Source organism: Argopecten irradians, chromosome 1, assembly GCF_041381155.1.
Source record: "Argopecten irradians isolate NY chromosome 1, Ai_NY, whole genome shotgun sequence".
NCBI lineage: Eukaryota > Metazoa > Mollusca > Bivalvia > Pectinida > Pectinidae > Argopecten > Argopecten irradians.
The window spans coordinates 38,833,049-38,846,057 of record NC_091134.1 but is presented as its reverse complement, the minus strand read 5'-3'; the positions used below and the strand labels follow the sequence as shown (position 1 = coordinate 38,846,057).

Here is a 13,009-nt window from a genome sequence, read left to right as displayed (position 1 = left end):
TGTCAGATTACTACTGTAGCATATACATGTACTATATAGAGGTCAACAATTTAAAGTAGTGAATGTACTAAAGGATACAGCAACGAGACCCTTAAGCACTCATATAGTACAATTTGAGGCTTGACTACGCGTTACATTCTAGAAAATAATTCGAAGTTTTATTGTGCTTTTTTGTTTTAAATTTTAAATACAGTATACAAATATACGTTAATTCGTCTTCATTAGTGAGTTTGGTTACAGTAAAACGTTTTACTATATATAAATCATGACTTTTTGCATCGACAATTTATGAGTTCATAATGCTTTTGTAATAAGGGCGCAGCCCTTCGTGTCCGAAGCTTCTAAGGTAACAGATACACGAAAATATAAGAAAAAACACAATCTTCAAAATTCAATCCTACACACTGACAGCTTCAGTTTGCGGCCGTCATTTTTTCATACATATGGGGAGGTTGTGCGTTGCTTCGGCACTGCTCTCCCCAGTAAATATATATTTAACTAATGCAAATGCATAACAGGAGTAAATAAACATTTTTTATTACTTTTTAAATAATAATAACAAAGTTTTGAAAAGTAAAAGCTATGGAATGCAGTCAAAATATCCACCAAGGCGACGATGAGCACACGGAATCATGACGTCACATACATGTAACGTCAACAAATGGCGCGAAATCATAGGATTCGCATACGCGCCATTCTAGGCCTTGAATTGACACATAGAATTCCGAATCTTTGAGTTCATTTATTTGAGTTTATGCCAGACAATTATTACATCATATACTTCTATGGTTTAAAGTGCGTCCTTTTATTTCTAAATTATGTCTTCTACATGAAATAGAAAATAAAATAAACAAGTAGAGCTTCGCTCTTCCCATGCCGTTCATGATTCATATTAAAACATCTGGCTGCGCCTTTTAAGGCCTTGCCTTCAGTCATATTACGACTGTAACCTTACATTGAATTCAAACAGCCAAACCAGTCACAATGTCCAAGATGTAGAAGTATTTGATTTCTCTAAACGCCAATTGCCACTTTTTCATATGTAACATGAACAATACAATAATACTCATTATTGCTGGTACCAAATGATAATCATTAGTGTACCTTATTCAATCATGAACAATACAAGTGCACTGGGGATTTATTCAAGATCTAACATATGTTTTAATCTGCTACCATCATTGAAGTTGTCGAAATATACCTCTACCGCATATATATTTTGCTATGTTTTCGGCATTAACGTGCCACTCTTACCTCCCCTTAATCCTCGCTAAAATACAGCATATATTTTAGGACATAATGTATTCCCTCTCTTTTTTGACTAGGCATATATCATATGGTAGGTCTATATAAAGTATATAGAGGACGGGTTCCTCTTTCAGAGACACTTAATATACTTTCCATTATGTTCCTAGTTGCTGTAGTTGATTTGATGAAGTGCATTTTTCTAACAAAAGAAGAAAGCAAAAACACAAACCATAGTTATATCTGGATATTATTCATTTATTTGATATATTTATTTATTTGTGAGCATAATTATGACGTCATGAAAACGATGCAGTAATAAGTAGTAGGATTTTGTAACGAAAGCTAATCGTAATGTCATCAGTCATAAGCTCTCATCTATCTGTTTCTTCTAGCTCCCCAGTCTGCAAAACATAAACAAAAGAATTGAAAAAATAAGTTAAGATATAATTACAGAAGGCAGTTGCATTTCCGTCCGGTTTCCCAAATCAAGTACTCTCCTTATAAAAACTTACTTTGTGGTTTGGAATCCTGTTGTTTTTATGATACGTGTACACAACGATTTGCGCCTTTAACAAGCATATGTATACAAGTCCTTGGTTGAATTACGTATTGTTAAAGTTATATGTGCCGTAACTGGACAAAAAATCTGACATGTGATTTTTTCTTCATTAATCTACTGAAAACCACAAGGTTTGATGAATTAAGCTGTGAAAGTCATTCAAATGACTTCAGATGCCTTATAAATAATAGCTACAACACATACATTATATACTGTAAAGTTGTTGTATTTTATGCGTTATGTATGTTTAGATGGAAACATACCTGCAGATATCACTTTACAATTACTAATAACACTGTAAAAATTTGAAATGAAATTGTAGACCACAATTTGGCTTCATGATCTGACTGTATGTACTCATTTCAATTCACTATAGGTGTAAATATCATGATTCTTGGCAGTATTGCCAAAAATCATTTTCAGCTCTTATATGTGCTGGTAAAATCAAAACCTATGGATTGAAAGTAGTGTAATTCTCAAAATGATGGTTACTTTTGGTAATGAATAACATATTAAAAGCTCATCTTGATTCGCGAGTATGAAAAATACGGCACATATAACTTGAACACTTTTGATATATATGTCCCTTCACTAATATTTCAGTTTGAAGAAAGCATACCATTCGGTTTATTCTCAGAGCAGCAATGAAATGATTCAGAAGTAAAGACGTTTATGGTGCCAATGCCTCGATTTGGAACTGAAATTAAACATATATTAGTCTTGTTAACCATCTTCTCTTGTGTAGATTTTTTGTTATTGAGTTATTGAAATGATATTTTTTTGATTGTATAATAATAAATGGGCGCCAAATTAAATAGACCTGTGTAGAATTTCTATGTCGTAGCTATAGGTTTAGATGTCCCCCCAGCAGATATTAGCCTCTTCATGCTATTTTGAACTACACACGTGTACATTTATAGGTATTACATTATGAGACGTTGTTATATGCTGCCCAATCTGGATTTCCTACCAAAATCTATCAATATTAAAGATGATTATAAAGCGATCTGCTAAAAAGGTGCGATAATTTTATGAAGTTTATTTAATTTACATCAATTGCTAAACAATACATATATAACTTAAAGAAATCACCTTCGATGGCCAGGATGTAATCACGCGATGGATCTTAGAGTGGGAGGAAACGACAGTGCCCGAAGAAACCCCAAGTGATCGGACAGGTAACCTCTCACCCGTTCACGTCCATGTCAGGATCGAGCCCCCGCCGGTTAGGTTAGGTGAAGGGCGAATAGCTATAAGTATAGAGCTGGTATTATAAATAAACAAAACTCAGCCAGATATTGTGCTCGTATCTCCCACTGATATCTTAATTAAAAACAAAATAACTACACATACATGTATTACTTGGAAACGGAAAGAAGAATGGTAGCTTGAGCCAAAAACCAGATGCCTTTCCCTGAACGCAGGTGTACCCTCCAGCATCTTCAGTACCTCCACTGAAAGGCTAGGGAAAAAGTCACAAGATAGTAAGATATATGGAAATATCGTTTGACCCTGAATGTATCAAACGTTATGGGGTTAAATCAATTGGATATTTTAGACAGACTTTTCGATACTATCCAACTTTAAGGTATAGTATATGTGTCCCTTATGGTGTTGTTATTTTTCATTGCCAAAGCTGAATTAATGCTGTCCTTCATACACTATTTATTGCCTTTTCACCTTTATTATTATTAGTTTTTATTATGGCGCTGCTATTTTTAATCTCTAATGCTAAAACTTTTGGTCATTCTGCATGCTAATTGGTCTTTCTCAGTTATTTTTCTTTCTTGATGTTGATTGATAAGTTTGGTCGTCAGCATCGAAAGTGATTATATATTACCATATACAAAGATTCAGTGTGACACTATAAACATCGTGATTTTGGTTATTTTCATTATTGTTTGTTTCATCAATGTTTAATTTATGTAACTCTTCAATTTGGAGGAATACAAAAATGAAATGAAAGGGCTTCAAGTTATGTCCTATCCTAATGTATATAAGATATTACAATGAAACATGTTAAAACAAAACGTACAATTTCATAGAAATCTGGTGTACACTATATTAAATCTTACCTTGATTTGAAAGGCATCCATACCGAGTTCCATTGGGTATCCTCCGTCATGCTTGGTGGATATGGTAGATGTTTTGTTGGTGCTGTCAGCTGGAAGTAATCACTATTTCGCCGACGACTTAGAAGGCATTGTTGTAATAAATGAACAGTACTGATCAAAATGCTGAGATGTCTACTTATTTTTAAAATGTACTTATTTCAGAACTGTTATATTATCCAGATGACCTTAATCATGATTATGTTGTAACAAAATAATCACAACAGGTAGGAATAACATAATTATTGTTTTTAAAATCACATTAATAAGTTATGAGAAAAAATGCAATAGAAACATTAATTTATGGTTTTATCGAGAGTATGCAACACATTAGATAATTCGTTATTTGAGTATTAAAATCATAGCAACATGTGATATATACTGACATGTGTGAACAAAAGATAAAATAAGAAAGTGATAAAATATACCAATGCAAGCATGTTGTTAAATGTTATACATATATTTGAATAAATCACTGAAATTGTTGTCTTTTGTGGGACATCGTATAGCGACAATTATGACAAAAATCTTAAATATAAATCTGCACATCTCAAAAACATGCATTTATCTCAAGTTATCATAGCCCAAATGACAAGAAATAAATGAATATTTATAACAAAGTAAATTAACTAGCCATACAATTAATACATGGTTCATGTACGGTTTCAAATGATCAAGTCTATATAATAGATTCCAATTAATGATGAAAAACATACAATCACAAAGGACAAAAACAAAAGACAATAAAAAATCATAAAATGAGTCATAAAACCAATACAACTAAATGTATCAACTATGAAAACATGATATATCAGTGTTAGGCGTCTTGTTATTGCTATATAGGTAAAGCAAAGGCAATACAGGTGTGGCAAAGATTAAATAATTATAAAATGTTTTGTACGATATGGAAAGAGCAACAACCACAAACTTATGGCACAATACATTGAAAAAACTAAAATAATAGACAAAATAATCACAAATACTATTTATTACATTTGATTTTGAAAAAAACATGGTAAATTATTTAGTTCATCAAGAAAAAATATGGAAAATCGATGTATATAGTAAATATATATTTAAGTAATGAACATTTATAATTTTATATTCGCCAATAAAAAATTGTAAGTTATCACTGATAAAAACACACATTGTAATATCAAAATAAAAATATGTCGCAAAATTAATCTACCATTGAATTATTTCAAGCCATTAAAATGCGAAATTAAGTCACCGCGAACATATTTTGGCATGCAGTAACAGGTCTACATCGAATTAATAAGAATAAGGATATCAACATCTTTGTGATTAATATTTACATAATATCAAACAAACAAATAAGAACTAATTTAATAAATAGATTTACCTCAAATAATGGAAAAAAATGACAGTTATTAATTCTCTAATTCATTTCATTTAAACTAAAAAAAATAATATAACATAGTGATCAGTATATAAAGGTCTTACTATGAATGTTAATATCTGACTTACTTGGAGTACATATCCCGTTATTGGCCGACGGACCATCGCTGTCATAGTAACCATTGTTACAGGTACACACACCACCAGTACACACAGAGTTGTCCTTACATGCGTTTGTTGGTGATACTGGACATGATACTCCTGGATTTAGTCCTGATTTGAGAGAATTTTGATTTAATATAGATGCAATTTTAGCTTATTTTTCATATCATGTACATAGGACAAGGAGACTTCTCCAAGGCAGCGAATTTTATTTACTCTTTGTGATCTAACTGTTCGTTAGTCAGCCTGACTTACTTTCCGTACACATCCCACTAATAGCTGACGAGTCATAGTAACCGTTGTTACAGGTACACACACCTCTAAAAACACAGAGTCGTCCTTACATGCATTTGTTGGTGTTGAAGGACATGCCTTTCCTATGTCAATTTTTGATTAAAAATAATTACATTTTGCACAGATTTTAGTTTTAGGGAAAGTATGGTTGAACAATTTCAGTGCTAGATCGACAAAGGCCTTCTTATGAATCAATCCAAGTTAGAATGTATTCCTATATATATATATACCAATATGACTAGTATATTAAGGTTGTATTCGGCTTTGGTTGGATCGCAAAACATCTAGAACAGAAACTTCAACATACATGCAGTATCTGTCATTTTTTTTCATTTCTAAATCATGATTGCATGCACCTTTACTGATTGATCAAAGACAATAAACAATTGTCACTTTGTTCCCGGAGAAGAAACAAACATGTAGAAGTTTTTCGCACGGACGAAAATTATCCGTAATGATGCATTCATGGTAATTTTTCGACCGTGTTAAACCGGCGTCGCATCCGTAAGAATGTGAAAGAGGTTTTGCTTCAGAGTCAACATATGCAATTTTATGTTTAAAGTTATATATTTACTTTCATTACTTACTTGATTCACATGTATCACCACTGTCATAGTAACCTGTGTTACAGGTACATATACCCCCACTACAGGTAGACAAGGCTGTACATTCATTGGCGATGTTGTTACAGGACTCCCCGGGAAGGATCTCTGGGGAACAAGTTACACTGAGTTAAACAGCAGTTAGTTTACTAGACGAAAATATCTTGCAAAACTGTTCTAGGATTTCTTTGTCTATGAGCATATAAATCCAAAGATATAAATTCCATACATAGATCTTTTCTGTTCGTAATTGTCAGTTGCTATTGAAAAATTGTTTCCCTGAATGACATTCATTATTTGATGCAAAGCTTTTACATATATCTGACTTACTTAGAGTACATATCCCGTTATTGGCTGATGGACCATCACTGTCATAGTAACCATTGTTACAGGTACACACACCACCAATACATATAGAGCTGTCCTTACAGGCGTTTGTTGGTGATACTGGACATGATACTCCTGGATTTAGTCCTGATTTGAAAGAATTTTGATTTAATATAGATGCAATTTTAGCTTATTTTTCATATCATGTACATAGGACAAGGAGACTTCTCCGAGGCAGCGAATTTTATTTACTCTTTGTGATCTAACTGTTCGTTAGTCAGCCTGACTTACTTTCCGTACACATCCCACTATTAGCTGACGAGTCATAGCTGTCATAGTAACCGTTGTTACAGGTACACACACCTCTAAAAACACAGAGTCGTCCTTACATGCATTTGTTGGTGTTGAAGGACATGCCTTTCCTATGTCAATTTTTGATTAAAAATAATTACATTTTGCACAGATTTTAGTTTTAGGGAAAGTATGGTTGAACAATTTCAGTGCTAGATCGACAAAGGCCTTCTTATGAATCAATCCAAGTTAGAATGTTGTCGCAGATATTTCACTAACATTGTGTATGCCTTTGCGCGCCATAATGCATTGTAACGTCATAGCTTTGTGACGTCACGTTTGTAACGTTATTACTTGTAGAACGAATAAACCATGAACTAACACGGCTTTTTCAAGTCTCTCATTACGCACAACATTTTGGTGCCGTGATCATCGGGTCAACGAAATGGAACTCGGAAAGTTAAAATCGATTCGTACGGGACATCGGGGTGCTGCAACTGAAATATTGAGGAAGATTTCGGAAGGTTGCAATTTTGATGAAGCTACGCTGGAAGAATACGTGAGGACTCTAACGGAAAAGAGAAATCTACTTAAGAAACTAGATGATCAGATACTGAATGCGATGACAGAGGATGAAGACATCGGAACAGAGATAGAGGATTCAGATGAGTATATGATTAACTTAAATCTTAAGATTAAAGAACATTCTAATGCTTTTGACAAATACAATGGGAAGAGAACGTCCAACGTTTACACGGGTTTTGAATCAGAGTCTCAATGCTAACGCCCCGGATTACATTCCATTATCAAACAACAGCCATAAATTACCAAAGCTAGACCTACCCACATTTTCGGGAAATCTTCTTGATTGGCAAACTTTCTGGGTACTGTTTCGAAAGCAGTATTCACAACAAAGTGTGTTTATCAAATGTTGACAAGTTTAGTTATCTTCGCTCACTTTTGCGTGGGGAGGCACTTCAGGCAGTGTCCGGTTTTACACTGACGAACACTAATTACGGACAGGCAATCGATGTTTTAGTTGAGAGGTATGGACAGAATCACAAAATCGTGAACGCATACATGCAAAACTTAGTAGAATTACCGGCTCCACGAGACATTGTAGATTTACGTAGTTATTTAGACAAGACGGAAACCTATATTCGAAGTCTCGAATCTCTTGGTACCCACGCGGAATCTTATTCGGCCCTACTAGTACCCATCATTCTTAGGAAACTACCTCGTGATTTTCTCATGGATATTACGCGTCAGAACGGAAATGACCACTGGAATTTACATTCATTACTAGAGAGTATCAAACAAGAAATATGCATTCGTGATTCAACAAATTTCGGAATAGAACGTGAACCCGACACAACAACTAGGCCTACTGCTACGTTTCTCACCAACGGCAACGGTAACAACGGTAATCGTACCTCGCGGAAGTCAACCAATAGTTCAGTATCAGCAAAGCAATTAAAGTTCGATATCAATTCAAGACCGTGTGCGTATTGCAAAGGAATACATGCCCCTGTAAACTGTGATTTAAATCGTGAGGAAAAGATGAAAATTTTGAAAGAACACAAACTGTGTTACAACTGCCTGGGATCACACAAAGTGGCCGATTGTAATTCGAAAAAGTCATGCAAAAATTGCCAGCGTCGACACCACACTAGTGTATGTCCAAAGGACAACATTAATCATACAACGCGGACATCAGAACCAATTAAATCAGAGGTAATCACTATGCATTCAGCGACACCTACAGCGTCTCACATTTTATTGAAAACGGCAGTAGCTGAAGTACAATCCACGAACGGAACAGGATGTGACGCGAACATAATGTTTGATGAAGGATCACAACGGTCATTTGTTACTAGACAAATGGCAGACCGGCTTGCCGTGAAAACGATAGGTACAGAAGTTCTCAACTTATCTGGATTTGGTTCGACAAACGGCGAAATTCGCAACCTGGATAAAGTTCGTCTGTTCGTCATCGGCGTAAACAACCAACGTATCCCCATAGAGGCTTTAGTCGTCCCTAACATCGGCGTACCGTTACAGACGCATTCTTCGGAGGTAAAGGAATTAAAATATCTTCGCAATTTACAACTCGCTCACAAAGGCCCAGGAAATACCTCTTTTGAAATACAAATTCTGACAGGAGCGGATTATTACTGGAATTTCATCATGGACCATGTAGTTCGCGGTAACGGACCTACAGCTGTACAATCTAAGCTTGGCTATCTATTGTCGGGTCCTAGTAACGGAAACTCCAAGTCAACAAACATAGGGGTATACAAGGTCCTGACTGAGCATAAAGACGAAGAAGTCAACCTGACGAAATTCTGGGAAATTGAAGACATTCCGGATACGAAATACATCGGAGCTAACACTAAACTACAGGAATATCAGGATAACAAGATCATACACAAAGATGGCAGATTTATCGCAAGGCTACCATGGAAAGAGGATCATTTTGAGCTTCCTACAAATAGAACTATTGCTAAGCTGAGACTTAAGAGTGTTATACAACGTCTAAAAAAAAAACCAGGAATGATGCAGGTATATGACAGTATCATTAAAGATCAGAAAGAGAAAGGCTTTATAGAAGAGATCAACGATGATGATGGAAAGAACGATGTTCATTACATACCTCACCACGCAGTGAAGAAAGATTCACTCGCCACTCCTATAAGGATAGTGTTCGACTGCAGCTGCAAGGAATCCAAAGGATCACCAAGTCTGAACGATTGTCTTGAAACGAATGCTCCGCAGTTAAACAACCTTACAACTTTACTGACAAACTTCCGGATGAACAAGTATGCAGTTACAGCGGATATTGAAAATGCATTCCTACAAGTCGGGCTTGATGAGGAAGACAGGGACTACACCCGCTTTTTCTGGCTTAAGGATTACACAGATCAAAACAGTGAGATCGTTACATATCGGTTCAATGTAGTTTTGTTTGGAGCAACGTGCTCACCTTTTATTCTCAACGCAACCTTGTTGAAATTATTCCAAGGTAACGGCCATACAGCTGCACAACTACATTAAAGCAAAGCTTGTATGTAGACAACGTACTCAATAGCTTCACGGATGAGAATACTTTGCTGTCATTTTACCAAGAGTCTCGCAACTTACTACAGAAAGGCGGTTTTAATCTCCGTAGTTGGAATTCAGATAGTACTCAACTTAAGGATCAAGCTCAATCAGACAAAGTTGAGGACTCAACAAAAGATGTCAAAATCTTAGGGATGCGATGGAACGTTGACAGTAATACATTAGGATATCCATGTCTACAACTAACAACGCCTGACAAGTTGACCAAGAGAGAGATACTCAGTCAGTCGTCAAAGATTTTTGACCCCTTAGGTTTTCTGAGCCCCGTTTCCATAAGAGGAAAAATATTTATGCAGGAATTATGGAAACATAACTATACATGGGATCAGGAATTGCCTGAAAACGTGACAGAAAAATGGAAGATTGTGAGCGATGAATTAAGAATTGCTACTAGCCTGAACGTCGCGAGATATATTCCTCAACAACAGGATATTAGAGCTAGTCAGTTACACATCTTCACAGATGCTAGTCCTCATGCATACGGAGCATGCGCTTACTTGGTGAACGGCGAGAATTCAACACTTCTATTATCCAAGAACCGTGTTACACCTTTAAAAGAAACTACCCTACCAAGAATGGAACTTTTGGGAGCAGTCATTGGTGTTCAGTTGGCAGAATACTTTGAATCAGTGTTAAACACAAACTTAATAACACTTTGGTGTGACAGTCAGATAGTGCTACACTGGTTGAAATCGGATAAACCGCTGAAAAAGTTCATTTCAAACCGAGTGACACAGATAAAAGAACTGACGGGAAAACATTCATGGAGATATGTACCCACAAACAGTAATCCAGCGGATCTCCAAACAAGGGGGATATCAGCCAAAGAGTTGTTGGACAATCCACTATGGATTCATGGACCTAAGTGGATAATTAATCAACCCGAATGGCCTATATGGGACCCAAATAGCACGACAAAATTGATGATCTCGCAGGTCAAAGAGCACGGGGTAGAGGAGGAAATTCAACAAGAGGAATGTGAACAAGCAGTACCTCATATCCTTACCCTATCGAACTACAGTTCTTACCAGAAACTGCTACGGATCACTGCTTTCATACTTCGGTTCGCAAACAACTGTAGACAGAGCAAAAATGATCGGATCTGTGGCGACATCATTTCGCAGGAACTAAACCAGGCGTCAAAATACTGGATCAAAGTTGTCCAACAAGAAAGCTATGGAGATGTAAAGGAAAGTTTGAACAACACTAAACGGAACCACTTAATCAGACAGTTAAAGTTGTTCATGGATTCCAATGGATTGATCAGATATCAAGGTAGGATACATAACGCACCATTACCGGACGACACAAAGTTTCCTCTCCTCTTACCCAAGTCACATGCGTTTACTAAACTCATTATAGAAGATACACATCGACGGAATCTGCATTGTGGACCAGAGGCAACGATCGTGACATTGAGGGAGAAGTTTTGGATACCAAGCATTCGACAAGAAGTACGAAATTGTCTACGCAAATGTGTTCCGTGTAGGAAAGTGACAGGGAAAAGTTTTCTTGCACCAGACCCGCCACCACTACCTAAAGACAGATTGAAAGACACCATTTACAGTTACAGGAGTAGATTTTACCGGAGCTATACATGTGAAAATGAAGAATTCGAGGGACAAAAAGGTGTACATTTGCCTATTTACTTGTGCTAGTACACGTGCCATACATCTTGAAATTGTGTCAGATTTGACCGAGGATTCATTCATTATGGCTTTTCGTCGTTTTGTCAGCAAGAAGTCTACCCCACAAACAATGATTTCCGATAATGGAACGACTTTTTTGGCTGCGGCGGAGACAGTTAAATCCATTACAAATTCACGGGTTGTTAAGGAAAAACTACAAGAGCATGGAACAGAGTGGAAATTCATCCCAAAGAGAGCCCCTTGGTTTGGCGGGTTCTGGGAACGTTTAATAGGAATAGTCAAAACAACTATATTCAAAGTACTTGGATCAGCCTACATTACTGTGGAGGAGTTATCCACACTCATCTCAGAAGTCGAGATGATCATCAATGACCGTCCTATAACACACGTGTCCGTGGACAACAGAGATCCAGAACCACTCACTCCGTCACACTTACTTTACGGACGCAGAATATCATCACCCGTGTATCCCGATAAAAGACAGACTCCTCATGGGCCAGTTTCACATGTAACTTTAAACAACCAGTATTCTCGTAAAACGGAAATACTGCAACATATCTGGACACGGTGGAAGAAGGAATATCTCACATCTCTACGAGAATTCCAACGCGCATCTGGTACCGTCAAAGAAACGATTAAGATTGGTGATGTGGTACAAATTCACGACGATACAAAACGGATCTATTGGAAATTGGGAGTAGTGGAGGACCTTATCATTGGAGGCGACGGACACGCGAGAGCTGCTATAGTGAAAACACGTAGCGGGAGAACTAACAGACCAATCACAAAACTGTTTCCTTTAGAAATAAATGTAAAGGAACCAAGAAGAAGTGAGAGACTGACCAAATCATAAAAAATTACACAACGCGAACAATAACTTTAGTTTCGTAACCTTATTAAATCAATGCACTTTTGCCGGCCCCAGTATGTCGCAGATATTTCACTAACATTGTGTATGCCTTTGCGCGCCATAATGCATTGTAACGTCATAGTTTTGTGACGTCACGTTTGTAACGTTATTACTTGTAGAACGAATAAACCATGAACTAACACGGCTTTTTCAAGTCTCTCATTACGCACAACAAATGTATTCCTATATATATATATATATCAATATGACTAGTATATTAAGGTTGTATTCGGCTTTGGTTGGATCGCAAAACATCTAGAACAGAAACTTCAACATACATGCAGTATCTGTCATTTTTTTTCATTTCTAAATCATGATTGCATGCACCTTTACTGATTGATCAAAGACAATAAACAATTGTCACTTTGTTTCCGGAG

General features: G+C 36.4%; 3 protein-coding genes and 1 long non-coding RNA gene across 4 annotated transcripts; 3 read left to right on the top strand and 1 right to left on the bottom strand.

Annotated features, from left to right (window-relative positions):
• Positions 1–1,482: 1,482 nt before the first annotated feature.
• LOC138327316 (uncharacterized) lies at positions 1,483–5,387 on the bottom strand. The gene is made up of 4 exons (XR_011209029.1): positions 3,883–5,387; positions 2,900–3,269; positions 2,427–2,504; positions 1,483–1,649 (listed from the first exon to the last, which is right to left on the bottom strand). It is a non-coding gene; the product is annotated as an uncharacterized lncRNA (long non-coding RNA).
• Positions 5,388–8,033: 2,646 nt separating this feature from the next.
• Positions 8,034–10,007, top strand: LOC138325023 (uncharacterized). The gene has a single exon (XM_069270404.1). It carries the CDS (start codon positions 8,034–8,036, stop codon positions 10,005–10,007), a length of 1,974 nt encoding a protein of 657 aa, XP_069126505.1.
• A 200-nt stretch (positions 10,008–10,207) lies between these two features.
• LOC138324953 (uncharacterized) lies at positions 10,208–11,731 on the top strand. Its single transcript, XM_069270282.1, has one exon. It carries the CDS (start codon positions 10,208–10,210, stop codon positions 11,729–11,731), a length of 1,524 nt encoding a protein of 507 aa, XP_069126383.1.
• Positions 11,732–11,786: 55 nt separating this feature from the next.
• On the top strand, positions 11,787–12,575 carry LOC138324888 (uncharacterized). The gene has a single exon (XM_069270152.1). The coding sequence runs from the start codon at positions 11,787–11,789 to the stop codon at positions 12,573–12,575; it is 789 nt and encodes a 262-aa protein (XP_069126253.1).
• The last annotated feature ends 434 nt before the right edge of the window (positions 12,576–13,009 follow it).

Excerpts from the sequence above, each read along its gene's own strand:
- LOC138324953 (XM_069270282.1), top strand. The coding sequence starts at position 10,208 with ATGCGATGGAACGTTGACAGTAATACATTAGGATATCCATGTCTACAA.
- LOC138324888 (XM_069270152.1), top strand. The coding sequence starts at position 11,787 with ATGGCTTTTCGTCGTTTTGTCAGCAAGAAGTCTACCCCACAAACAATG.
- LOC138325023 (XM_069270404.1), top strand. The coding sequence starts at position 8,034 with ATGCAAAACTTAGTAGAATTACCGGCTCCACGAGACATTGTAGATTTA.